Source organism: Stigmatopora argus, chromosome 9 (assembly GCF_051989625.1).
Source record: "Stigmatopora argus isolate UIUO_Sarg chromosome 9, RoL_Sarg_1.0, whole genome shotgun sequence".
Taxonomy (NCBI): domain Eukaryota; kingdom Metazoa; phylum Chordata; class Actinopteri; order Syngnathiformes; family Syngnathidae; genus Stigmatopora; species Stigmatopora argus.
Window position 1 is genome coordinate 10040934 of NC_135395.1, and position 26654 is coordinate 10067587.

General features: G+C 39.8%; 3 protein-coding genes across 8 annotated transcripts in view; 1 reads left to right on the forward strand and 2 right to left on the reverse strand.

Annotated features, from left to right (window-relative positions):
- Nucleotides 1-196: 196 nt before the first annotated feature.
- zdhhc9 (zDHHC palmitoyltransferase 9) lies at nt 197-17267 on the forward strand. 3 transcript variants are annotated; one of them, XM_077608601.1, is made up of 11 exons: nt 197-388; nt 498-556; nt 642-1047; nt 6146-6306; nt 8996-9154; nt 10789-10926; nt 11226-11272; nt 11584-11688; nt 13877-13980; nt 14242-14353; nt 14638-17267. In XM_077608601.1, exons 3-11 carry the CDS (start codon nt 884-886, stop codon nt 14821-14823), a joined length of 1176 nt encoding a protein of 391 aa, XP_077464727.1. In that variant the 5' UTR covers nt 197-388; nt 498-556; nt 642-883; the 3' UTR covers nt 14824-17267. The 3 variants fall into 3 exon arrangements, with proteins under 3 accessions (XP_077464727.1, XP_077464726.1, XP_077464725.1); XM_077608600.1 differs by having other exon boundaries at nt 197-556; XM_077608599.1 differs by having other exon boundaries at nt 197-1047.
- sash3 (SAM and SH3 domain containing 3) lies at nt 14118-26293 on the reverse strand. Of its 3 annotated transcripts, XM_077608603.1 has the most exons (10): nt 25305-26292; nt 24198-24293; nt 23327-23452; nt 22303-22432; nt 22073-22230; nt 21580-21792; nt 18466-18610; nt 17516-17739; nt 16572-16616; nt 14118-14351 (listed from the first exon to the last, which is right to left on the reverse strand). In XM_077608603.1, the coding sequence occupies exons 1-8, from the start codon at nt 25359-25361 to the stop codon at nt 17516-17518; spliced, it is 1149 nt and encodes a 382-aa protein (XP_077464729.1). In that variant the 5' UTR covers nt 25362-26292; the 3' UTR covers nt 14118-14351; nt 16572-16616. The 3 variants fall into 3 exon arrangements, with proteins under 3 accessions (XP_077464729.1, XP_077464728.1, XP_077464730.1); XM_077608602.1 differs by lacking the exon at nt 14118-14351 and having other exon boundaries at nt 15831-17739; nt 25305-26291; XM_077608604.1 differs by lacking the exons at nt 14118-14351; nt 16572-16616 and having other exon boundaries at nt 17577-17716; nt 25305-26293.
- xpnpep2 (X-prolyl aminopeptidase (aminopeptidase P) 2, membrane-bound) overlaps nt 26158-26654 on the reverse strand; it is a 35452-nt gene continuing 34955 nt past the window's right edge. For both annotated transcript variants that reach the window (XM_077608598.1, XM_077608597.1), the window contains one exon: nt 26158-26516. In XM_077608598.1, coding sequence (XP_077464724.1) covers nt 26319-26516 — 198 coding nt within the window. In that variant the 3' untranslated portion in view covers nt 26158-26318. The remainder of the gene's footprint in view (nt 26517-26654) is intronic.

Genomic DNA, 26654 nt, shown 5'->3' on the forward strand with positions numbered 1-26654 from the left:
CTGTACTTTTGCAGGTGTCGTCTATAATATTGTATTAATATATACAATGGTTGTGTCAGGGATCTCAATAAATGAAAATAGATATACTACATATACTTTACATTCCCACTCAGATGAGATGGGAATTATGATGTGTGTGTGTGCCCTACGACTGACTGTTGACCAGTTTGGGGTGGAGCGTCAAGTTGACACGTTCTCCCTGTGCGTGGGTTTTCTCCGGGTACTCCACACCTAGTGTATGCTGCTTGTTCTGTCCCTTTAAGTATAGACGGCTGAATCTAGGCGTGTTTCCTGCTGCCATTGACTCAAACAGTGATTCTGGCATCCTGCGGGTGGAAAGAGAAAGAGAGAACGAAGGAGCTTTCAATCTCACAACGCTTCCACACAGGCACATTTCAGTCTTAAATGCTATATTTTTAAAAGGTAAAAAGGCGATCGCCCATTTCTGATTGAAGCTGTTTGTGTTGTTGTTTTTTTTTTAATTTATCAATGGGAAGGCGTTGCCTGCTCAAGCGTGGATTTGTCTACCAGCCGGTTCAAGGTTCGCTCCTCCTCGGTTGGATTTCTTATTTTTCTTATTATTTACGGGGGGACATCTGCAGCGAGGGGCCGTCAATGAACGTTTAATTCCATCCAAAAAGGGCGTGAGGGAGGCTCGCTTGTTCTTCCTGTCGTCGTGGGAATGAACTGCCGCAGAAAAGGAGCGCAAAGTGGAAATCCACACTGCCGATGACAATGTGACTGCGATCCACTACGTTCTTTCTTTCTTTTTTTCCATGCGAGAAGATGCAGAAATGTGTCACGTTGCTCATTGAGTAACCTCCGAGAGGATCGCTGTATTTTTTTTGAACGTCGCTAAAGGGTCGATCGTCAACAAGGCGTCATGTCGGCGGTGATGATAAGCAAGAAGGTGCGGAAATGGGAGAAGCTGCCCGGCAAGAATACTTTCTGCTGCGATGGCCGAGTGATGATGGCCAGGCAGAAGGGAGTCTTTTACCTGACTCTCTTCCTCATCATTGGGACCTGCGCTCTCTTCTTCGCCTTTGAGTAAGTCATTTTCCTTTTTTTAAGCACCCCTGATCCCTCATTGTCTGCAACATTTCCCAACATTAGCTAGCCTAGGGGTGGGAACCTCCCAATACCAGCTTTTACAATGCAAGGCCCACGATAACGATGATCTAACAATGTGGTAATATAATGATTTTATACATGAGTCATAAAATCAATCTATGATATTCTACGATAAAACTATTACAGAAATACATATATTTTTTAAAATGTGTTTGAATGCATTCCATTCATTTTCACTGGGAGTGGGAAATGAACATTAACTTACCATAGATAGTGTCAAATTTTTAAAAATAAATAAGTGTAAATTTAAAAAATAAATAAGTGTAAAATTTTAAATAAATAGGTGTATTTTTTTTTATAAATACGTGTAAATTTTTTAAAAATAAATACGTGTACAATTTTAAAAAATAAGTACATGTAAAATTTTATAAAATAAGTGTCACATTTTAAAAAATAAATAAGTGTCAAATTTAAAAAAATAAATCAGTGTAAAATTTTGTCCGAATGGAAACATTTGATAGCATCCTGTGTGACATCTTTTTAAAGGATATATTGATTCTTAGAGGGAGCATATTGATACCTATTGGGATATATCACTATAAAACATCATTGTTATTTAGACTGGGAGGAGATGAATGAACAAATGTTGCCATATTGCCAGATAATGTGAGCCTTGTATTGCAAATTGTATCCTATCATATTGGAAGGTACCCTGAGATTCCCAACCCTAATAGTAGTGCTGAATGTTCACATTTGTTTCTAGTCCAGTAAAATGCAATCCTGCCTCACCAGTAGTTAACGTCATTTTCTGTACATCTGGAATTTTTGGGGGGGTCATCACTTTAAATTAATTCAATTTTCTCTCTCACTCAAACATGCTACAGGCTTCACTTAGAGAAGCAAATGTTTTTATATTTACAGCCAAAATAGACCACACTAGTTTAAAAAAAATCCTTGAGCCTGCCTGAAAACAAACATTTCAACAATTGGGCGAAATCCAATACATTTCTGTCCTATCAAAAATAAATTCTTTAAAATGTTCTCTTCAAGTAGTTTTTGAGATGATGATAATGTTGCCCATTCAGACCGTACAGGGCTCTGCAAAGACTAAAAATGGCCGGAGAGTTCTTTGCCTGCTGTGTTCATATTTCAGCCCAGCATAATTATGTCTGATGGAGGATTAGATATTAAGGCTGAGACCTGGGTGGGTCTCATATTAGAAGTTTTCATCATAGCAGTGCTTGCGTAGACCTTTTATTGAAGTCACTTGAGGTCTCTCATGTTGGTTTTTGTATTGTTCTTCCTGGTAAAAGGTGATGAACTCCCAGACAATTCATTCTCGCCAAATAAAATCAGCATGTTTTGTTGCAAAGTCGAGCTGGGCCAAGGACAGTGGAACAGAGCAGACAGTGTCCTCCTGATTGGCTTCGATCCAAACTCAGGGGAGCCGAAGACTCGCTTTTGTTAGTAGCTGTGGGACCCCGCTTCCAAAAGGGAATCTCGCTTTAGTTAGTGTTAAATTGTGGAAACGGTCCAAGTACACAAGTTGGATTGGGCTATTTGCAATGGATAAACAAAGGCAAAAGGTGCGTCCACCTTGTTTGTTTGCTTGCTGGGTTGAATTGATTGTCTTGCAAATCTTGTAGGCTTAAAATGTTGCTTTTATAGCCTCTGGTATTATCTTTGTTATTTTCGTGAGAAGATTTTTGGTCTCACATTCCAGGAACCGGAAGACCTACGATTGAGGTAAAATGGAGTTCATACTTGAAATCTTGCAAAATCACCCCAACTCTGCCATTTAAAGGAAATATTGTACCCAAAAAAGACATACCATCAATTTTGGACTATTAGCCACGCCCCTTTTCCCTCCCTCAGCGTTTACAGGCCAATGAGGTATGTCTATATTAGGATTATCAAAAGTATGATAAGGTATTGATGCTGAAATGTTGATATTATAGTAGCAAAAGCATCAGTACTTTATTTATTTGTTTTTGCATGACCAGAAATTTGTTGTCATGCTGTAAATTCGATTTGATTGAAAGCTGATCATGACTCTTGATAGCAATGGAGGCTATTTTTGCATTCTCCTTGTAAATTCATTGGCATCGTATTGATGATGCTAGACGACCAATCCAATTGAATTGGATTTGACATGGCAGCAGTTTGGCAGCAAATGAACGTTGATTGGCTACAGTCCCGGTTCAAATGAGTTGAGCAGGGATAACCTCTTTCAAAGTCTTAATTTAGTTTTACGAGCAACGTTATTGGACGTAAAAAAGTAACATATAATGAATAATTTTGTTTTTCATTCATGGAGTATTGAAAATGGCATGGTGTATTATTATTTTTTTAAATACTTTGGCGCATATTCAAGGATGTGCATCGGATGGAAGCTAACAGTATGTACAGGGCGTGTTTCGTAGTGCGAGGAAGAAGAAGAGGAGGCTGCAGATCTAAGAAATGAGACACCAGAGCCTCCCTTAGCTAGCAGCCCCACCCTGTCTGCCGGCTGGTCAATAAGAAAGCAGCTAATCCGTCGATAACTTGATTTATTCCCTTCCTTGCTCCGTTTAGTTTACACGCATTTACGTGATTTGTCGCAAATTTCCTCCCTCTTTCCTCAGCTTTCATTTATATTCTTTTCGTCCGATTTTTTTCATTCACACTATTGATTTTTCCCCCAGGATGTCAGACAGCATTTCATACTGTAAAGATGTGGATCAAATTTACACGTATTAAAATATCTGCACTATATGGCTCACCTAACCAACACCCACTAAAAAACAATACTTCTTCATATATATAAATATGGCTTATAGTCTGAAAATACAATGACAATATTCCACAATTCCGGTAGTTTACTACTTTGTGTTGTGTAGATTGTATTATGTAACCACTGTAATCCTAGATTTAATCCTAGAAAAACCCCCATCATCCTGGTTTGCTTTTAGTTTTTTTATGGCTCTGAGATAGTATTTAAATGTTGCATAATGCAACAAGAAGGATTTAAACATGAAGAGCAGATTGTATCTTCCCTAGCTTCAGAATTCAGACTTTCATATATACTTTAGATGAGGTTTTCAAAGACTTTTGAAGGATACTCACACGACAAATGAGCCGCCATTTCGAAGTTCACGTCATCAACTTCTCGCTACTTTAACACCTGAGCCCACACAAAGTCTTGGCAGTATCTGAAGAAAAACATTATTATCTTTCCACTGGTCTAACACACACCGCAGGTATTGTTTTTCTGCATTTTTAAAATAGTTTCAAAACGCTACATTATTTTGGTTCCTTTCGTAACCAGTGATATCATTTTAAAACAATAAATTGTTTTTGTGGGGGGGAGTATATCAATAACCTATTGGGATACAAATACAGATTACCACCTTTAGAGCTTGTTGTATTTATTATATTTATTCCATTAACATTATTAGAAGTTAGTGAAGAACAAACAAAGGTTGTCGGAAGTCTCAGCTGATGTGAGTTTAAAAAAAAAGCTCTATTTTCATGAAATATTTGCCAAGATACAGATGCTTTTTTCTTCATATTTTATTTGAGGCTATGCCCTAGAAAAGAAGCATGTAGTCAGAGGGTACAGATGTTTTTTTTTTACACGAGTGAAGTATTAATAAAGGTTGATGAGTCACTTTGATATGAAAATGGGTTTTAAATCAAAGTCATATCTATCTTGCCTTGGGAAGTAACTTTTGTTTTGTTCGCAAAGAGAATTCTGTGGATAAAAGTGCTTAGTAGACACACCCGAGCCAGAATCAGATAAGAATACGCAAGTATAGAACACGTGCGTCACGTATCTGTAATGGCTTTAATGACAGCAATATGTACAGTTGTGTCCATTTACCAAAAAGGGCAGTGTTACCTTCATTTCCTAGACTATAACATGCTACTTTTATATATATATGGATTTTTAAAGTATAGTATTAAAAAGTATTAATAGTAAAACTTTATATCAGGATATTATATTGAATTTCTTAAGTAGTATCGATACTCAGTTAAATGTATTTACTTTTGATTAGGGATTAAGATTGAGTGGTCGGGCATTACAAAATTAATTTAATTCAAATTTGCACGTGGAGATATCTCGATGCAGGTAATATCAGGTATTGATTTGGCACCAAAGACATGGACTATCTTTCGAAATGCGCCTTAATAAATTGGTAAGATGCATCTCAGGTTTCACAAGAGCCAAAACAAAGCCAGAGCAAAATGAGGAGGGGAAAGGGGGGGGGGCGCACTTGTGATCCGATCAATAAGCCTTAGCGATGAAATCACGCTCCCTCTGGTATCGAGCGGGTGATGAAGTTTGGGTTTTTTCCACTCATTTGTGAGTGATGATCTCACAGCGCCACTGTAGTAGCATCATCGAGTGATTCTGGGCTGCCCAGGAAGCGTTCACGTCCAGGCAGGAAGCGTACAAGCCTGATGGGAATCGATGATAGCGCCTGACTCCGATGGTGAACGGGTCGACTCCCAAGATTAGACTTCATCAACGGCATTTGGACGCTCGGCCTGGAGAAAATGACTTGCAATTTGTTTGAATTCTGCACCTTGTTTTCTATCATGGCAAAATAGTGATGATCAGACCAGTTTTACAGGTCATTTTGGTCACTTGGATTTTGCTGACACGTTTTGTTTTAAACCCTTCTTGTTGTTTACTGTTCACCTCTATTAATGGAGATATGTTGCAGAACTGAGCACGATTATAATTGTCTATTTTAACACTGAAAGTTAGTTTAAAAAAAAAACCTGGATTCAAGACAAAACTGATAAGCAGCCCTGGGACATTGAGTTGATTCATGGATGTTCCACTGCACAATTTGTCCAGTCTTAGCCTGTTGATTTATGCTGATGTGTCTCTAGTCCACCAGATTGTGAGGGCAGCGTCTCATGATGTTATTTATTCCCATACCAGACTTTATGCTGCGCAGTTTACGACCTCGTGTCCGGAACATCGGTTGGCGATATGCATGGTTTTGTGATGTCAAACATTTTTACAAGCCATATTTATGAATGAAAAGGTCTAACGTACCATTGATGTTCTTTTCTTCTGTAGATGTCCGTACCTGGCTGTCCACTTGTCCGCCACCATTCCAGTTTTCGCCGCTGTGCTCTTCATTTTCGTCATTGCCATGCTACTGAGGACCAGCTTCAGCGACCCGGGGGTCCTTCCTCGAGCGCTCCCTGAGGAGGCCCGCTTTATCGAGATGGAGATTGGTGAGTTCTTGTTCGCTTGTTTATGTTTGAGTGTCCTTTAGAGACGTTCATTGGCCCCTCCCAGTCAAAATGAATTGGACATCTAGCGGCGTCAATGGCAGCCGTTAACAAAACACTATTCTAGTGAAAAAAAGTATATTGCAGGAGTAGGCAATCTATGTGTGGGCTTTCATTCCAACTTCTAAAGAGGGAACCTTTCCAAAAATGTGGTATCTTAAAAGTGCAATCAGTGGATAGTAGGTGCTTCTTGTTTAAGCAGGAACACCATTGGTTAAGGTTTAACCAATGGGGGTTCTGCTGAAACAAGAAGCACCTGACTGCAAAAAAAGTTTGAACACCGTCTGTGCTGGATCGGATGGAATTGCCCTCAATTTGTCTTATACAAAACTATATTTTTTATTGTATTATAACATGCTTTTTCCCCCTGTAAACTGAAATGGATTAATGGCATTTTCTTTCCGCCTTTTGCATGCCAACGCTGTAAATATTTATCACTTCTCCCTCTGTCGACGTGGGTACACGGTCAATCCCTTTACATCTACTTGTTTCATTATTCAAAACAATAACGACAAATGGCCCTCAAATAAACTCTCATCTGCATCTCTCTCAGCTATTCCATATTTCTCGCTCCCTCAGCTATTTTTTGTAGATCCGTTTTTTTATTTTTATGATGGGATAAATAGAGCAGGGTGCAGTATTCTGCAGCAGACCTGATTGGATCCCCCCCACCCTCGCACGTATGTGAGGCTGCTCAGTCTTTGTCTGTGTAAAAGATTCACGGCGGCCTTGAGCGGCCATCTCGCTCGGCAAAAGCGCTCCCGGGTGGAGACTCGTGACGGCGGATGGCCGTTAAAGCCACGGCTGAGCCACTTGCTCCCGTGAAGCGGGACAGCTGGCTGCCAACGCTTCCTTCCCATCAGCACCGTGACTCATTCGCTCACCGCATGACCGAAAGAGAAAAATAACAACAACACGGTGTAATTATTTTCCTAAGCCAGCCTGCATTTCAGCCATTTTAAATAATGAGCAGGACATTATGAAGGCAGCACAGTAGCAATTTAATTAAATCAACCCTGTCTTATATAGTATTCACCAAATTACAAATAATATCCGACATTTTCAATAATGGGAACTATAAATACAGCTTCATTTAATATTTGGAAATGTTCCCCATATAAAATAGATACAATAATTTAGTAACAGTCATCAATTGCTGCCAATTAATCAATAAGGAAAATGCTAACGTCTCCTCTATTACAATTAAGAGGAGTGAAAAATGAAATTTACCCCCACCTGTGGCTATCGGGAAAAAAAACTAATTATCAATGCTTTAGCAATCCAATATCATATCTGAATACATTCCAGTTTATAATTAATACAACAATGCTCCACTAAAGCCATATCCAAACTATGTGGTGCAGGTTTTTTTTTCCCTGGCGGGCCACCTCTGGCCCTCGGGCCACAGTTTTGACACCACTGGATGATACTTTTAAGAAACCCTGCACCCATTGTGAACCTTGATGAGGTTATCAGGCTCTAAAAATCTAAATATAAGACACACTAGACTAGTATATATTATGCAGGAGGGTTCAAAGAGAGGGCAAAAACTAGCATCTTAGTCTGAAAATCGGTATCTTTAAAAAAAAAAATAGAGTAAAAAATCTAATTGACCATTAATGTAAATGGGCAGCACTCTATCTGTATGAATCCCTAATGGAACGGCTAATTAATGTCATGCTTTCTTGCTATTTATACTCATACCTATTCAAAATATCGGTTGCAGACAGAATGATTAATTTGTCTAATAGTCCTCCAATGCAAATTATAGGAAGATGGCTCTTCAGTTACCTAAGACCTCTATTTGACAGACCATATTACCACAGATTTCTTCACTTCCCCTGTACATTACTCTCGGTAGAATAAAAATCCTTCATACATTGAAATTTGACATTGTAAAGACCAATTCAGGAATGCATAGTTGCTTGTGGCCATGCTGTTAGAGCTGCTGGTAAATCTGCAGCCCCGGTGCTTTGTCCGCATGATAGCGCACGGCCCCCCAAGGCAAAATATAAGGTGTAGGAGTAGGATGCTCTCGGAATATGCAATGCAGCTTGCACATTTTAGCCGTATTGCCTGGCCTCCAGGGAGTGGCACATTGCCTATTGAATCACTTAACGTATTCTCTACTGGATTGTCCTCAGTGCTAATACTATTACGAGTGCATCCTATGTAGTTCTATACTACAACACGGTTTCATAATCAAGATTAATTGTGAGAGTAAAAAGGCTCTTGACGGGGAGGTTGCCAGAGATGAACAATGAAGGACAAATAAAACATATAGGCAACAATATTAGAGTAATCCTCTGATTCTAATTGTTTCAATGAACACAAATGGAAAGATAAAATACAGTAAAACATTAAAACCAAGCTTATAGCTATAGATCCTGCTAATTTTGTTTCTGTTGTATTTAACTTTGAGGTAAAATACAGTAACATTGGCATACAATAAATTATTTTTGAAATATTTTTTTTAAAATTTGGGCTTACTTACTACATTACTGTTTTAAATGCAAGTTGGGCTGTTCTTGAAGAACTAAATTTATATTGAGGATGTATGAGTATGTATCATGAATGTTGATTGCTCATCTGTCTCATTTGAACATGGTGAATAATCCATACACTTCTACAGAGGCCGCCAATGGCAACGTTCCTAGCGGGCAGCGACCGCCGCCGCGAATCCGCAATGTGGAGATCAACAACCAGATCGTCAAGCTCAAGTACTGCTACACATGCAAGATATTCCGGCCGCCCCGGGCCTCCCACTGCAGCATCTGCGACAACTGTGTTGGTGAGCGTTAGCTGATTTGATTCATTATTTTTATTCACCACTCGGAAGTCAATGCTTTTGATTAAACTGTGGCGAAAAATAGCGAGCGTTGATTTCAGCACCCCGCTACTTTCATAACGGCGACTTCGATTTTTACCTACATAAAGCTGTTTATTTTACATACATATTGTACATATTGAACACTGATTACTTTTTATAACGGATATTTACTAATCCCAATTTTAATATCATACTATTTACGATTTTTGGAGCACATTCAATCAATGTTTCTCTGAAAATAATTTTTGGGTTCCTATTTGAACTTCTTCATGACGTCTCGCTTATCTTTTGAAATCTTAATACGAAGTTTGTATTTTTGGGAGCTGCAAAAATCTTGTGCTCCCTCGAGGAAACATTTGCAAATATCCATAATTATTGGGAAATTATTTTGATTATCTGCTCTGTGTTATATACAAATATGTTTTCAGTGGATTTATTTTAATTGGCGCTACATCAAGCTCAATTTTTGTATTATTGATGTTACTTATCTCAGCACCCTCAGAAACCTTCTCATTCATAAGATAGCTTATCACCAACAAACGGCAGTGCCTGTTACCTTCTCCTCGCTACACTAATTTTGCTTCATACCACCACTGTGGGAATGAACAGTAATATTATTATGATTTTTGACTTTGACAGTAGATTGGAAGTCAAGTAGCAGCAATTGCTTCATTCTTTTTTGCCATTTTTGGGGGGACTTGTGAGCAGTTAATAGTGGCAAACAACACCGTGTGCGGTCGATTGGTCGTCAGTCTTTTGGTCGCGGTCTTTTGGTCGCCCGCTATCGCGGTCGGGGCGACCAAAAGACCGCGACCAAAAGACCCACGACCAAAAGACCGGCGACCAAAAGACCAGCGACCAAAAGACCGGTGACAAAACAAGGTAAAACAAGACGGTCTACGCATCAATAAAAGCCAACAATGGCCATGAGCAGTTTCACTGAGCCGACGTGTGAGTGTAGAAGAGTTTGTATGTACATGCGTTGTCCCTTTTAAGAAGGTACGTCCGTCAGGGTCTTAACAAGTTCTCCAACAAAAAAACATCAAAAGTCCGGGAAATTTTGAGCTTTTCTTCAGCCTAATAATTACTAGGGCAATAAGTATGACTAAATAGTAATTCGCAGTTTGTATTTAGGGAATTTGAGCAACGATTTAAATGGTAATTATCATTAACCTTCCGGGCGACCAAAAGACCGGCGACCAATCGACCGTGTACCAAACAACACTCACTACCATAAGGACCATTTTTCCAGATAAACAACATTTTGGTTAGGCTTAATATAAATGCCTCATTCGACAGTGTCAGAAAACCATCAGTCATCATGACATGACACCTGTCATGAATGTATTAAGTTGTATAAACTCCATTTTACTTAGCATGCAGCTCTTTCAACGACAGAAGAGTAGAGCGAAAAGGAAATGGACCCTAAATTTAGACTGCCGGTTTACAGGAAGCAATTCACAAGGCCATCTTTGAAAGAATCCCCGGTTTGGATGTATTTTTAAACCACAGTATTCTTTTGATTGCCCAAAACAAAACCATTTTTGATAGCGCATTATTTTAGCCAAAGTTTTGATGTGTCTCTCCTCCTTTAGACCGTTTTGATCACCACTGTCCCTGGGTGGGCAACTGCGTGGGTAAAAGGAACTACCGCTACTTCTACATGTTCACCCTCTCGCTCTCGCTGCTCACCATCTACATCTTCACGTTTGACATCGTCCACGTGGTCATGCGTGAGTATCCCGGAGGAGGAGGAGTTGTGTGGAAGTGAAAAGGAATGTGACGAGACGGGAAGGGCCCGTTTTACAGACAAAAACATGCGTCTGTGACCTAAATAAGGCAGGCCCTGAGGCATGACACGGTGTGCATGGGACAGATTTTTCGCACTTACTCTATCCTTAACTAACTCTGCACAGCAGATGCTAGACGAGTGCAATTTTAGCTTGGTGTTTCTGCAGTTTCTGTAGGGTTAAACATTCAGTTCTTTGTAATGCAATTAAAGTACAATTTGTGCATTTCACTCTGTTTGCAGGTTCAGTGGACGATGGATTTTTGAGCACTTTGAAGGAAACGCCTGGAACATATCCTTAAGGAAACACAAATTGGAACTATAGTAGCCATAAAATGTAGGATAACGGGAACACAATACTAAATTTTGGCCGAGATTTTGTCAGTATCTCCTCGATGCGACAATGTGATTAGAAATTGGTCCCAATTTTTTCAACATTGAGGAGTCAATGATCAATTTTGAATTGATTTCAACTTAATACATTGATTTTAATAGTTGCCTTTAAATGAAGCATCTCATAAAAATCTAGTTGAGTCTAGACTTAAAGTCTTTTTGTCCATTGAGCTAATTATTTTCATAGTTTCCTTGACTCTAAGTTCTCACTGTGCTGGAGGTGCTGGTGTGTTTCTTCACGCTGTGGTCGGTGGTCGGTCTGACCGGCTTCCACACCTACCTGATCTCGCTCAACCAGACCACCAATGAGGATGTAAGTTTCAAAAACACTAGCCGACTGTTTTTACCTGTCAGCAGTCCAATCCAGTCAAACCAGCCTTGACTACACATTCACAGTGACAATGAACTTTACTCCTTTGTTTGCATATCACACTCCTCACAATCCTCAAACACACACACACACACGTGTCCTTATTTTTTCATAACTTCATCTAATTAATGCCAATTTCATGGGCAGTTTGAAATTTAATTTACGTTGGAATCACAATGACATAGCTAATGATTTTGTTCTTTCTTTTTTGTGCCTTTGTAGCCCAGATACAGTGTGTGTGTGTGTGTGTGTTTGGCTGAAAGCATAAACAGCGAAGGGGCGTAAACGGCCATTTTTAAAGAAACACTGGGCTAGTTGCTATGACGACCCTCACAAGGGTAGGATAAAGGTTTGGCCAGGAGAAGCTTGTTAAACATTAATCAGTAAAAAAAATTACAATAATAAAGTATAGTATATGTTAACATCCATTTTTATTTGCACTAAATTGCGTACTTTGTTTACCTAACTCATTTTGGGAGAGTTGAAATAGTCAAATTTCCTTCCTCGTAATTGTTAATAAAGCAATAAAGTGCACTTTTAACAAGTCTTTTGTTCGAAGATGCTTTAAGGGTCATTTGCGCCAGCTAAGCATCGAGACCATGAATGTCTTTACGAGAGTACGAGAGAGATGATAGCAACGGCGTGGCCGGCTCGTGTGATCAATCGGCCGCAAAGCACTTGGAAATCTAAAAACAGCCTTGAACAAGAGGCCAGACGTGATTTGACAATATAAACATCAGCGATAAAAGCCACTTTGCGTCTTCTCAAAGCACAGCTACACTCAGAGGACAGCTGAACACAGCCGTCTGCTGGACAGCATTTAGCAAAAGCATACAAGGTGAAAATCCGGGGCTTTATCGATTGATTGAGTGAGGCTGAGACCAACAATCAATACGGGAAAGCGTCTTATCTGTGTTTATATATTATTGATATGCTGCAGTTAAGTATGCCCGAAAATATTGCGTGGTGGCGGTTGTTTGTTTTGGGGAGGGGTCCAAATATTATGGATTCCTCGGTTGGTGCTCTTCCAATAAAGTAAGAAAAAATGGTAGTATACATATTTATTTTAGGAAATGTATGTACGTGTTTTTTTCTCTTAGTGATTATATTTGATATTATTAGAAAATATTTACTGTAATTTTGGATTATAAGGGGCCACCAGACTATAAAATGGACACATTTTAGAATACGGTATTTGTTCATAGATAACCTGCACTGGAATATATGCATGTATCCCCCCCCGAGTCTCTGGTTTAATGATTAATTTATACTTCTCCACTTTTCTGTACTGGCGCCGGCTTTCCATTTTTAATCAGTAACGACGTGAACTCATTTGCAAGGTGTCGTAAAAATGACTGCCAACCCAGCTGTTTTCCCTATCATCGATATTTGCCACGCATGGGACATCTGCCAAAATATTAGCGTGGTGGTGGTGGTGGTGGTGGTGGTGGTGGTGGTGGTGGGGGGGGGGGGATTTTGTGGATGTGGATTAGTAAGACAATGCAACACCGTGTATGTAAAGATATACGTTAATTTTTCGACTATAAGACGCACCTGAGCAAAAGCAGCTTCCAAATTCATGCTTAAAAATGACCAAAAAATACTATTTGATGGACTACATGAAAAAAATAGGGTTGGGATGCTGCTTTGAATTGTAAAGTATACATTGGCCATCAATAGACTTTAGGGAGGCAAAAAAAATGAATTATTAAATTGTTGTTTTTTCCTGTCTTTGCAAGCGTTGTGGCATTAATGCAGGAGTCATTAAATCCTTGACAGAATCCTTTTTAGTAGGTCAAAGCCAAGCCTCTGGAAAAAAAACATCTAAAAATAGAGCTCCGCTTTTGAATAAGGTATAAGCCCGGGGCAAATGTTTTGGGGGGCGGCAAGGGCGGGGGTCTAACTTGAGGCGCCGAGTGCCGCTCTGCGTTTTAGTGAGAAGTCAGTCACAGATCAACAGTGAATGTTTATGGTTGATAGATTGATATTTTACACTAAAATACACTTGAGATGTGGTGTGTCAATTGACTGTCCCCTTAAAATAAGTTGACACATAGCGAGTAATGTCTAAATGACTGAAATAAAACAGAACATTGTAGTTGATTTGGGTTTTTTGTGTGTATTCTGACAGATTAAAGGATCTTGGTCGGGAAAGAACCGAGTGCAGAATCCTTACAGTCACAAGAACATCTTTAAAAATTGCTGTGAGGTTCTTTGTGGGCCCACCTACCCAAGGTAAGACTACTTAACCCTACCCACTAGTCACTACCCGGGACATCTATTCAAAAGTTATCGTTAGATCAGGACTTTTAGGCATCCCAGTTAAAATGAAATGGATGTCTTTTGTTGTAAAAAAAAAAAAAATACAATTCCCAGAGCAAAATACACGGTACAAAAGAATATTTTTTGGGGAAAAGTATTTCACTGCTCCTTTTTTTACAACAGCAAAATATACTATTCTCGTAATATTATGAAGATACCTGTGTTGTTTTTCAGTGTTTTGGACAGAAGAGGCCTGATGAATGAAGATTTGCCCATTTCGTCATCGTCTGCTGCGCAGTCCGCCTCTTTATCCTTCAACAACAGCAAGTCAGCTCAACCAATCACTGTGAGGAGAACACACCACCCACCTTGTATCAGACCTAAAACAGTAACTTAACCAGGGGTGACAAACTCTGGAGTTTTTATTGGCCCGCAGCCAATAATGAAAAAACTATTGAATTTAGTCCGCATTAGAAGCTTAAATTTAACCCGCATTTTGTTGCACTTCTCATCTTTAACACTAGATGGAGCTGAGATATAAAGTGTTTCCAAGTGCTGCAGTTTTTTGGCCAATTGACTAATCCCTTTGAATGCACTTAAGTGTTGATTTGTAACATTTTGCTCCCTCAGAAAACCACGGCGCCGTTGATCCCAAACGAGCACGCAGCTGACGCCGCCAAGGCAAGCGTCGGCGCCTCAACAGAGAAAACCCTCTCCTCGCCCGACGACCACCGACCTCCGTCTTCCTCCGCCCCGCCGTTGGCTTCCCCGGAGACTGACGCCGAGTCCTCCGTCACCAAGGACAGGAAGCGCTAACCGCGTGACCCCGCCCCGCCAGTCCCGTCCGCTCAGGAACACTCACGATAACTGGCCCCCGGGTGACTGTGTTCTCTCCCTCCCTCCCCCGAGTGACTAGCTCTTCTTCGGGGAGAGGTGTGAACCCACGTAACGTCAGCGTCTTCCCGTCTCCCCGATACTCAGCTCGACACATCTCGCCCAGAGAAGATAGAATGCATGACGAACCTACGGGAGGCAAGCGCCCTATTCGACGTCTATGCCGAACCTTGTGTTAAATTTCAATGTGAGCGGCCAATATACTCCGCGCAAGTGGCCAACAAAGACATTGTTGCTTGTCTATACACGTGTAAAGCCTCATTCCACGCTTTCTCCCCCTTTTTCCCGTCGCGCACACATTACATGCTCTATGCAAATCAACGATATCGGAGGAGTGTTTTTTTCTGTGTCGCTGGCGTATTCGAACGGCGGGCAAGTTGAACATTTACCTTGGATTCTGTCAACTGCTGCATTTAGTATTGCTACTAGTAGTGTTGCACCGATACCATTTTTTAGCCCCCGATACTCTACCGTTTTTGTTTTTTTGTGCAAGAATCTACCTTATTTTCTCTTCATACTAAATTACAGCATACTCGTATGAATGTAAAGTAATTGCTTTCAACTCATTGGCTGCCAGTGACGTCCATTTAATTTGTGAAGTTGGCAGCGAACCAATGTTAATGGTTCCGCCCTCTTTTCTCTTGTAGTACTGGTTAGTATGGGTATCTGTGCAACACTAGTTACTAGCAATGGAAAGGCCTTTTTTTCCTTCCTTTTTATATAGTACGTAGTTGTTCAAGGGGTGTATAGTATTCTGTGACACTCGCTTCACACATGAAATAACTTCACCATTTGTGTGTCTGAGTGAGTTTTAATATTCTTCGACCCCCGTAGCAACTGTGCCTTAAAAATGGATGCAACCGTCGTTTGCAAATAGAGACGCCCCAAACAGTGTTAAAATAAAATAGATAGAAAAAAAAACATACTCCCCATTCAAAAAGGTTTAGGAAAGTGTTTTAAATGACTTTATTTACTTTGTTGCCATGAATAAATTGAAATATAGATTGAAAAACCGATGCCAAGTAGTTAAATGGAGTCATCGGTTTAGCCTTCAGTGTATACAACAGGGATGTGACAATTGGTCATCGATATGATTCAGCCAATAAATTTAAAAATATGCTGTAAAAATGATGTCACTTTGTCATGAAGGAAGCAAACCAAAATTTACCACTTGACCAAGTTTTTGGTCAATTGCCAATAATTTGGACGGGTAGAAATGTGGCAATATAGCTTTAAAAACAAGTTTTATCAGAGTATTGCAGATTGATTTCCTGACCTGTGTTTCAATAATTGTCGCCATATGGTAAAAATATCGTGAGGCTTGTATCGCAAATTGTATCTGGAGGTACCCCTGAGGTTCCCACCCTTACTGTACAGTTCCGTAGTCAAAGGTAACAGAAAGAGAGCCAAACAATAGCGGCATCGTCTCAAGCTGGCATAAAAAAATCACAATATTCCGACCCGTGCTGAGTCCCAACTGAACGTTACTTAGAAGCAAAAACAATAGCAAGCAAAGCCATTGTTGATTTGTACATACAGTATAGTATTTACAAGTGGAGATGCCCTGAAAGAGGCTAAAGCTTTTTGAATTATAATATTTTTTTTTGCTTAAAAACAAAGTCCAATCTACACTCTAAAAAAAGAAAAAATAAGGCGACTCAGATTTCTACCTTTTCATTTGCATCTTCCAGTGGAGTTTGTCCTCACGATCTTTACTGCAGGAGAAAAAAGGGCGATGGTTAAAAAAAAGTGTTGCAAAAGTGGAGCTCATTTTTGGTGTTTTAAAATGCCCGTAGCGAGTTTGTGATTGTGCACTGTCGTGTTGTATGCGAGAAAGAACAAGTGTTTATTAACTATACATGCGTAGAAGCGATGGCTATCAGATGCTGCCATATATGCGGTCAAAGGTGACTAGTATTGGTGTAGTATTACTATTAGAATGATTCATTTTGAAATGATTAATTGGCAAAGGAATTCATCATTTGGGAAATTTGGTCATTCCTGAAACAAGATGGAATCACATAAGAAAGAGGACTGATATTGTAAACTTTTGTTCAACCCTAAATATTTGTTTTCGCCATATGATGAAAAAGCAAAGTTTTGGAAATGGGTGAATGTACAGTATGACACTGATATTTATAACAGTATCCAATCAGATTATTTCCTTCCAACGGAGGGAGATTTTTTAAAAAATCAGATCCGAATGCTCTGATATACAATATACGTCTAGTACATCATGTATAGAAATACAGTACTCTTTATGTTCACTTTGTTTGGTCTTAGCACTGTGATTTCATGTATTTTATTCAAGTTACTCCACTTTTTTCATGATCAACGTCTGGTAAATAAACCATATTGTCTTATTATTCTATTTTTTACATTTTTATCTGAAACTCCAAGAAACTAAAATCTGTCATTTGCATTAGCAATTGGGAAAAAAAGCAGAGCGTTGTCAGGGTGGAAAGAATATAAAGTAATAAACAGTAGGATTTAGGTGTAAATATCCCTGCGGCTTCCATGTTAGGAATAAATACTGTTGAGAAATTGGGTGGGTGTGGCTTATATTGTGTGGTGCTTTAGGTCCAACAATTACAGTACATAATTGATTCTCAACTCAAGTTTCTTGCACACTCAGTTCTTGAAGCTGTTGTTGGACGTTATCCAAATTCTTCTCCTCTTGTTCTGTCTCCTTGCCAGTCTCTAGACTCTTATGGTCAAGCTCCTCATTTGTTTGAACCTCGTTAGACCTTCTATCCGGGTGCTCTGAACTGTCGAAACAGCCCGAGTCCCTCGGCACCTTCTCTTCATCCTCCTCCTGCAGATTTGATTCAGCCTCAGCTGCCAATTTATGTAAACAATTGCAAAGTGAGGATAAATAATTAGCCACATTGAAAGAGTAACATTAACATTTACAGCACATGTGTCAAAGTGGCGGCCCAGGGGCCAAATCTGGCCCGCTGCATCATTTTATGTGGCCCGGGAAAGTAAATCATGAGTGCTGACTTTCTGTTTTAGGATCAAATTAAAATGAAGAGTATAGATGTATATTAAATTTCCTGATTTTCCCCCTTTTAAATAAATAATTGTATTTTTTAATCCATTTTTTCTGTGTTTTTAGTTCAAAAAACATTTTGTAAAATCTAAAAATTTATAAAAAAAAAGCTAAAATAAACATAGATTTAGATCTATAAAAAACTGAATATTCAGGGCTTTTAATCCAGTTCTTTTAATCCATTTATTAAAAAAAATATCTAAATATTATATCTAAAATGGTCCAGCCCACATGAAATCAAGTTGACGTTAAAGCGGCCCGCGAACCAACCCGAGTCTGACACCATTGATTTACAGGATTCATTCTAACAGTATTGTACTATTGTACTGTAGACTTTAGGTGGTTTCTTTCATTGCCAATATTTCAATATAACATTACGAGAGTTAAATATTGTTACAATATACCGATGACTTGGGATTTGAAGAATCATGATGGATGTTTTGGGACACCAATGGTAACTAGTGCAATATTTTCTCTAGTACAAACACTTGAAAAAGGATGAGAAAACCTACAGTCTCGGAGCAAATCGGCAGCACTCAAGATCTTGGCGCGCTGATCTGGATCAGTGATGTTCAGTTCATTAAGGTGAGACTCCCTTAGACCCGTGAATTCTTCCAGGTTCTGGAATCCATGCATGGACAGCAACGATGTCAATTCCTGGATCAGGACGGTGCAAGAAGATATTATAAATATTTAAATGTCCATCTATAAAGTTCTGTGTATACTTGCAATGCTGTACATACTGTAAACAAAAAAAAACAATCAAAGAAGTCAACCTACAGCAGGGGTCTCGAACTCAATTTACCTGGGGGCCGCTAGAGGCCGAGTCTGGGTGAGACTGGGCCGCATCAGGATTTCCACAAGAAAAGCACTGATAAAACATTCCAACGTTATCAAATATCTTTATTTTTTAACAAAAAATAATGAATTAAATAAATTAACTTAAAGATGAATAAAAAATAAATCAATCAGTAATACAAAACCAAATAATACTAATGAGCATACAGTAGATATACACTGGCTGGCTAAGTAGAGAAAATGAATTATTTTTATTCCGTTTCAAATGTCTGTATTAACAGCTCTTTAACCTTTAACTTTCTGAACTTGAATGGAACATTGAACATGAAATATTCTGAACACGGCTTCTCTTGCCTACTCCTTGCTGCTAGAGACCTGGCAGCGCTTCTTCTCACATAGTCACATTTGGCTTGAGGGAGGAAGCAGTGGAGACCCTCAGTAGAGCTTGAAGATGCTCATCAGTAAGTCTGGACCTGTACTTGGACTTATTGAAGTTCAAGGTGGAGAAGAGCTTCTCACACAAGTATGTGCTCCCAAAAAGGCACATGGTCCGCTTGAACCTTCGGGAAAGTTCAGGGAAGCTGGGGGTCAACTCTCTCAAAAATTGCCCAAGCTTGTCTGCTTCTCCACTCACCTCCCTGAACTTGGCTTTGAGTGCAGAGTTGCACTGCAGGTCAATGAGCTCCATTTGAAGCTCAGGAGGGGCATCTTGCACATCAAAGGAGAAGGGGTCCGCAAAAATTTGAAATGTGGCTTTGTGTGTCTTGAAGTCTGCAAATCTGTGATCAAATTCCTCCTGTAGCTTCGAAATGGCCTCAACATACTTCTCACCACTGAATGGTGTGCCTGCATCCACGAGAGCCTTGCATGCTGGGAAATGGCAAAGGTTTGTCTGAGAGAGCTGGGCTTTCCATAACACAAGTTTAGTGCAGAATGCTCTCACGTTGTCATAGGCAGCACTGACAAGTTGCCCCTGGCCTTGTAGCTTCTTGTTCAGTACATTAAGCCCATGTGTGATATCAACAAGAAAAGCCAAGTCCATGAGCCATTTGGGATCACTTAGCACAGGATCAATCAACTCACAAACGGCGTAGCTAGCTTTGACTGCTGCATTACTGTCTTTGGTAGCCTTCTTGAAGAGATCCTGTTGCCTCAGAAGACGTGTTTTAAGACTGGCAACCTGGTTGGCTCTCTCATCTCCCTGGTATTTTTCGTACTCCTCAGCATGTCTCGTAGTACAATTACGTGTCAAATTGTATTCCTTGTGCACCGCAACTTTTTCAGTGTAAATGAGACACGTCGGGGTGCCCCTGTGTTCAACAAAGAAATATTGCACTCCCCACTTTTCTTGAAACTGTCTGTGCTCATCACCGACCTTTCTCTTCACGGCAGGCTTTGAAAGAGACATCTCTGGGGCTCTGTAATATGTTTTTCCACTTGGAATGAGTCTCGGGTTGATCTTTCACATTCAGTCGCGCGGGTTTGTGGCGCATGTGCACTTTCGCTCTCCGTTTCAATCGCGGAGATGGCTACAGACACTGACACAGGCTGGATCACAGATCATAGCGCCTCATTCAGTTCTATGCTGAGAGCAGCGGAGGAGTGTGCGCGCCGAGCGGAGTGATCGGCCTCACGGCTTCTCCTCCGCCCAGCTGATTGGAGGAATGAATGAGTGAGTGAGCAAGGCACTGGACAGCCCGGCCGATGTCCCGCCCTCCATAGCCGTATACCTCACCGTGATTGGTTCATTCAGCTCCGAACCAAAGTTCCCTCTAATTTTTTGTTGGTCTGAGCAGAAAGACAACCTCCCTGAGCGCACTGAGTACCAGTGTGAGCGACATCATCGGTACTCGGATGATTCGCCTAAAGACGTTTCGCCGACGGACGTTTGACAGACGGGCAGGTCGCCGAATGGACGTTCCACCGAACGTTCATTCGGCCGAACGGAGGTTTCGCCGTAACGGGATTCGAACGCTCGCCCTGCCGGATCGTGTGTGTACAAGTTTTTCAACCTCGGTCCGCGGGCCATATACGGCCCGTTAGGATTTTTAATCCGGCCCGCCGCCGGTGTTGTCCAAATTATAGTAAAAATCAATGTTCGTCTACCATCAATGGCAGTCCGGGAATAAGCACTCTTGGGCAGGCAGATGTAGCAGAACCGAGCCGTAAAATGACAGCAATCGGGTCAAATCCATCCTAAAACAGCATTTAATGATTAAATACAAATACTGGATGATATCGCGATGGAGGCAAAAAAATGTCTATAGACGTCCATTCGCCAAACGGCTCAAAATGCTCTCAAATTCGGTCAAATCCAGCTGAAGACAGCGTTTAATGATTAAATACAAATACTAGTATTTGTATTTAATCATTAAACTAACAAATACTAGTACGACCTGTCCGTCTGTCAAACGTCCGTCGGCGAAACGTCTTTAGGCGAATCATCCGGTCACGACATCATCATTGCTCGCTATCGGCACACCAGTATCACACCTGCCACAAGCAGGTGCATGTCAATGTTCCCTCTAATTTTTCATGTAAAACATGCTGTAAAACAAGAAAAACATAAGTGGACAGAGCTACTGCCACTGGCTGCCACTTAAACTGCGCCATCATGGGGAAAGGGGTAAAAAAAAAAAAAAAAAAAAAAAACTCGATCTTTCATATTAAGACGGGGGCCGCAAATTATCGTCCCGAGGGCCGCAGTTGGCCCGCGGGCCGCAAGTTTGAGACCCCTGACCTACAGTTAGGAACAGCTACCCCAAGCTTAATACGCAATGATTATCTAGCATAGATTGTAGCAGAGCCAGAATTAAAAGTCATCGAACCGGCAGACCGATGACGTCCAGCAGGTCCTCCAGGTTGGCTGCTTTGGACTTGCTTGTGTTGGTCTTGCTGTCACAACGTGGGCGCCTGACCGGTGGACTCTCGTCGGGTAGGAGGTTGACGTAGATGAACTTAAAGGAGCCCACTTTGTTGTTGAGTTTCCCCGTCCATATTCCCACGGGAGGCTTCTCAATGATTTGGATGATATCTCCTTTCTAGAAGAGGGAAGTTAGAATCATGATCCCTCAAAACGTAGACCAATCCTAACCTTAGCCTGAATCTAAACAAACCGTTCCTATTCCAACCACCTCCCAAGCATTGTCTCTCCCCTTTCCCAGACTTACTTTGGTGGAGAGACATTGTTTCTGAACCCAAACCCAAAAGTAAACTTTAACATCCAAACCTATTCAAACCTAGGCCCTAAAACCGAGACATTGCTTGCAAAAAAGCACGTTTGTTAAAGCACTTCTCAGCTTTTGACCCTGTGCCACTCACCTGGAGTTTCAGGGACTCCACATCGTAAGGACTAGGTGTGAAGTCAGTGTGCACTACAGCTCGGCCGCAGAAAGGTCCATTGAACGCCACTGCATTCTCATCAAACCTCACGCTGTCCCGCTGACAATATCCACTGTCCAGGCTGTGTCGGTCGCAGTCTACAGAGGAAACACACCTGTTTAGACAATGTTGTGGAAGGTCCAGGAAGGGGAATTATGACAAAGTCTTACTGGCAGAAAATGGGCCGGTGACAGGACTGTACGCGGCTTCCTCGGAACTTGTAGAGCATGTGGATGTTCTCTCAACTCCCCATTTGGGGAACCCGGTGAACATGTCTTCACTGTATTCCCCCTGAAGCATCTGAACACATCCGATATCAACTTTATTTACAGTTTCAACCCTAATGTTTTTCAATAGTGGAATTGATATGCGCTAAACGTCCAATTCATTTTAACTGAGAGGTGAATGAACATTCATTTGCGAACAGTCCAAATGAATCGAACACCATCAATGCCAGCCAAAGACCAAACACTACACTACAGTAATCCCTCGAATATCGCGGATAATGTAGACCGCGATAATCGAAAAACCACAAAGTAGAATCACCCCTATTATTACTATATATACCACGTGTCAAAGTGGCGGCCCAAGGGCCAAATCTGGCCCGCCGCATCATTTTGTGTGGCCCGGGAAAGTAAATCATGAGTGCTGACTTTCTGTTTTAAGATCAAATTAAAATGAAGAGTATAGATGTATATTAAATTTCCTGATTTTCCCCCTTTTAAATCAATAATTGTACATTTTTAATCAATTTCTTCTGTGTTTTTAGTTCAAAAATCATTCTGTAAAATCTAAAAATATATAAAAAAAGCTAAAATAAACATTGTTTTGGATCTATAAAAAAACTGAATATTCAGGGCTTTTAATCCAGTTCTTTTAATCAATTTATTAAAAAAAATCTAAATATTATATCTAAAATGGTCCGGCCCACGTGAAATCAAGTTGACATTAAAGCGGCCTGCAAACTAACCCGAGTCTGACACCCTTGCTATATACCATAGTACTAAGTATCACAATATTCTGGTGGAAAGTTTTGCTAGTGACCTTTTGGTTCGCTAAAGAGTGACATCCTTTTAAAATAATTGATTAATTAAATGGGAGGGCATATGCACAACCTATTGGCAGACAAAAGTATCACAATATATCTCCATTTCAAGATATTGCCACATTTCTAGAGAGTGGGAAATAATTTACCTGATCCTCTGCCAGAGCATTCTGCACCATCTTGGAGGTCTTGCGGGTCATTGTGCGGGAGATGACATTGCGCCATTTTTTGCCCAGTTTGCTGCCGCTTTTCTCGTCGTCCTTAACACCTTCCAACTGAGTAGACAAACACCAAATTGGTTAGATTTTAAAATAGTATAGTAGTAAATAATTCTGCAGGAGTAATTAAGGTGAACAAAAAAACACCAAATAATGTTTAATATTTTAAACGGCATTCTCCATTGTTCAGTGACTTATTTGAAGCTGCAGCAAATGTTACGGTACATGATTTTTATCAAGAAAAGACAACTGAAACGTCTGTGGAGTACTTATCAGACATTGTTGCGGCTCTTTGCTTGACTGCCTCGCGCCATGCAAAGAACATCCTGTTTGCATTTTATGCTCAAAAGCACTTTTGTGCAAGCACAGCGGTAAAGAAACCTCATTGTGATTTTGCAGGTGTTTGGAACTAGAAAGTTTTGTGCTTCTGCAATCATCATAATTGATCTTGGCTTGTGATGAAACTTCACTGTAGGGGGCATCTGCAAAAGTGCTATTTGTTGAATGGAAATAATTAAAATAATTCATAAATTAATATATATATTTTGATTTTTTAACCCCTTCAGGGTATATTCGTTGATCTCATTGGCTACCATTGACAGTGCTAAAAAAATGCAGCTTCTATACGACCAGCTTTCCATTAACTTAAATAAAAGAAAATATTGAAGTGCCATTAATGACTGTAAACGTCCACTTAGTTACAGGGAAAAAACATTTGTGTCGTCAGTGGCATCAAATGAGTTGACAAAACAAAACAAAAATACTTCAAAACAGACTTCTGATTGACAGACTGCCGACTCACTGCAAAGTCCAGGACAAATTCCTTGTCCGGTGAGACGGGTGAAGATACTTTGGCCTTCATGAAGTCCTTAAAGCTGCTTGATCGCTGTAAAGTAAGCTAAAAATGCACAAATATTTTAATTATTTTTTTTAGAATGATTTCCTGAACTGTGTATTGATCATTTTCATGATGCCATATCATGAGCCTTCTATCACAAATCGTATCATATCGAACAGAGATCCCCACCGTTAGTCTGTATGTATTTATAACATTCTGTGGGTCTTGAGAAAAACTGTCAAATTCTTAATATAAGTGGTAAATAAGAGCAAATGCTTGAATTTACAGTCATCAGTGCAAAGATAATTCTACGAGTTATCACATATGATTCCATCAAATAAGTCAATTTACATGTACATGTAAAGCATTGTTGTTTTGCAGAAGCCGCATACGGTTTGCAACATGTTTCCTCTCCCTTGACGAGAATAGAGGAACTGCATTTGGTTTCTCATAAGTTAACACATTTTAGGGTTAAAACCGTGCGGGGGTGTGCACGCTTCGGTTAGAGGAGTTTAGCACAAAGGTTTGCTTTGAAAAAGTGCACTTTTTTATTGTAACCATTTAACCCTTTTACTGCACAAATATATATATATATATACATATATATATATACATATATACTATATATATACATATATATACATATATATGTATATATATAGTATATATACTATATATATACATATATATGTATATATATACACTATATATACATATATACACATATATACACATACATATATATATATATATATATATATATATATATATATATATATAATTTTTATTTTATTTTAACCCTTACAGGGCATTTGTTGGGCTTCCGTTGATGGCGCTAGATGTCCAATCCATTTTGACTTATTTATAAATTTCACAAATAAAAACAATCATTTTTAAAAACAATAAGTTCATCAGTGTTAATATTTCAGTTATATTTAATCACTAAAAATAGTCCAAGTGGAATGTTAAAGGTCTTAATGATCAACCTATGAAAGGGTTATACCTGAATTGTATTGGATTTGTCAATCAAGAAATAAAAAGCAAAGAAAAACATTTTAAATATTTGCTCACCCTCTTCTTCTGCACCTGCTCCTTCTCCGAGGCGTTGGAAGGCTTTCGCCTTAACATTTTGTCTTGGCTGTTTTGCAGGCGACTTGGGAGAAAGCAACAAAACTTGCTTCAAAGTTTCCTGTCTTGGTCTGCGGGTCGAGATGTAAAAAGTGATGAGACAAGAGCAGTGCACTCTGCTGCTGCTGAAACAAGAGCAAACAAAACAGTGAGAGGAAGTCACATGACCACACGGCAAACGAACTTACTTTAGAACACTTCAAAATGAGCGGATGACTCTTAATACTCAGCCAAAAAAAAGTTGTTATTTTTTTTCTGACATTTATATACATACCCTACATTTTCTGACCTTTCATTTCAAGAATCCTTCCACATAGTGCACTTCATGAGGCTTATTCTTACCACGTATTTTCCTTCAGCAGAATATGAATCACTCAAGTTTTTCTTTCTTTTTTCAGCTGTTGCTCATATGTCCACTTTGCTCCTTTTTTTTTAGCTTTTTTAACTCTTTCTCAGCACATTTTTTGACATGAGCAATGAAAAAATAGAACTAATCTGGATGATAACTCTATGTACAGTCGTGCTCTGGTAGAACAATACAATTTACTATTGGACTAAGGAGGGTTTTTCCCCTTAATTCTATTAATACTGTGTGTTCAAGTGTTTATCCTTTTAACCAGCTAAGAGGGAAGTTGAGCATTGTCAGGTGTAGCTTGTTATTTTTGCATACTTGCCAACCACAAGAAATGAGGATGCCCTATTTTGCTTTCCTCTCACACAATGGCATTTTGCTACCTCAAAAAATAACATCTAGATATTAATGTTGTAGTTTTAAAAAAAATACGTACGGAACATATGAAGATGGGCATAAATTTACTTCCTACACAACTACAAATTAAATATGTCTGCTTACAGAAAAGGTTAACAGACAAATAGCATCAAAACTATACAAAAGATTATGTTAACCCTGGAAAAAAAAACGTCACTGATATCCATTCTGTGCTGAAAAAGTAATGTTTAGAGTGCAAAACTGTACAGCATAGCCAAAATGGCAAGGGTGAGCGAAGAAGGGCTGACAGATGAAGAGGATCCGGAGTCCGCGAAAGGTTCTGTGTGTTTTAGCATCCAAATCTTCTCCTCGTTGAGACCCTGACGGTCCAGCTCGGGACCCATCAACTTCCGGATGGTCTCATAGTATTTATTCAACCACTGCAGCTGGAAAAAAAGAGAAGAAATTGTTCTCTAAACCTCAGGACGGCTAAAAATCAAATGTGGGATTCCACCTGGATGCTTACTAGAACCACTTTGATATAAATAATCTGACATTTTTGGGAACGTTGCGAAATCGGGATG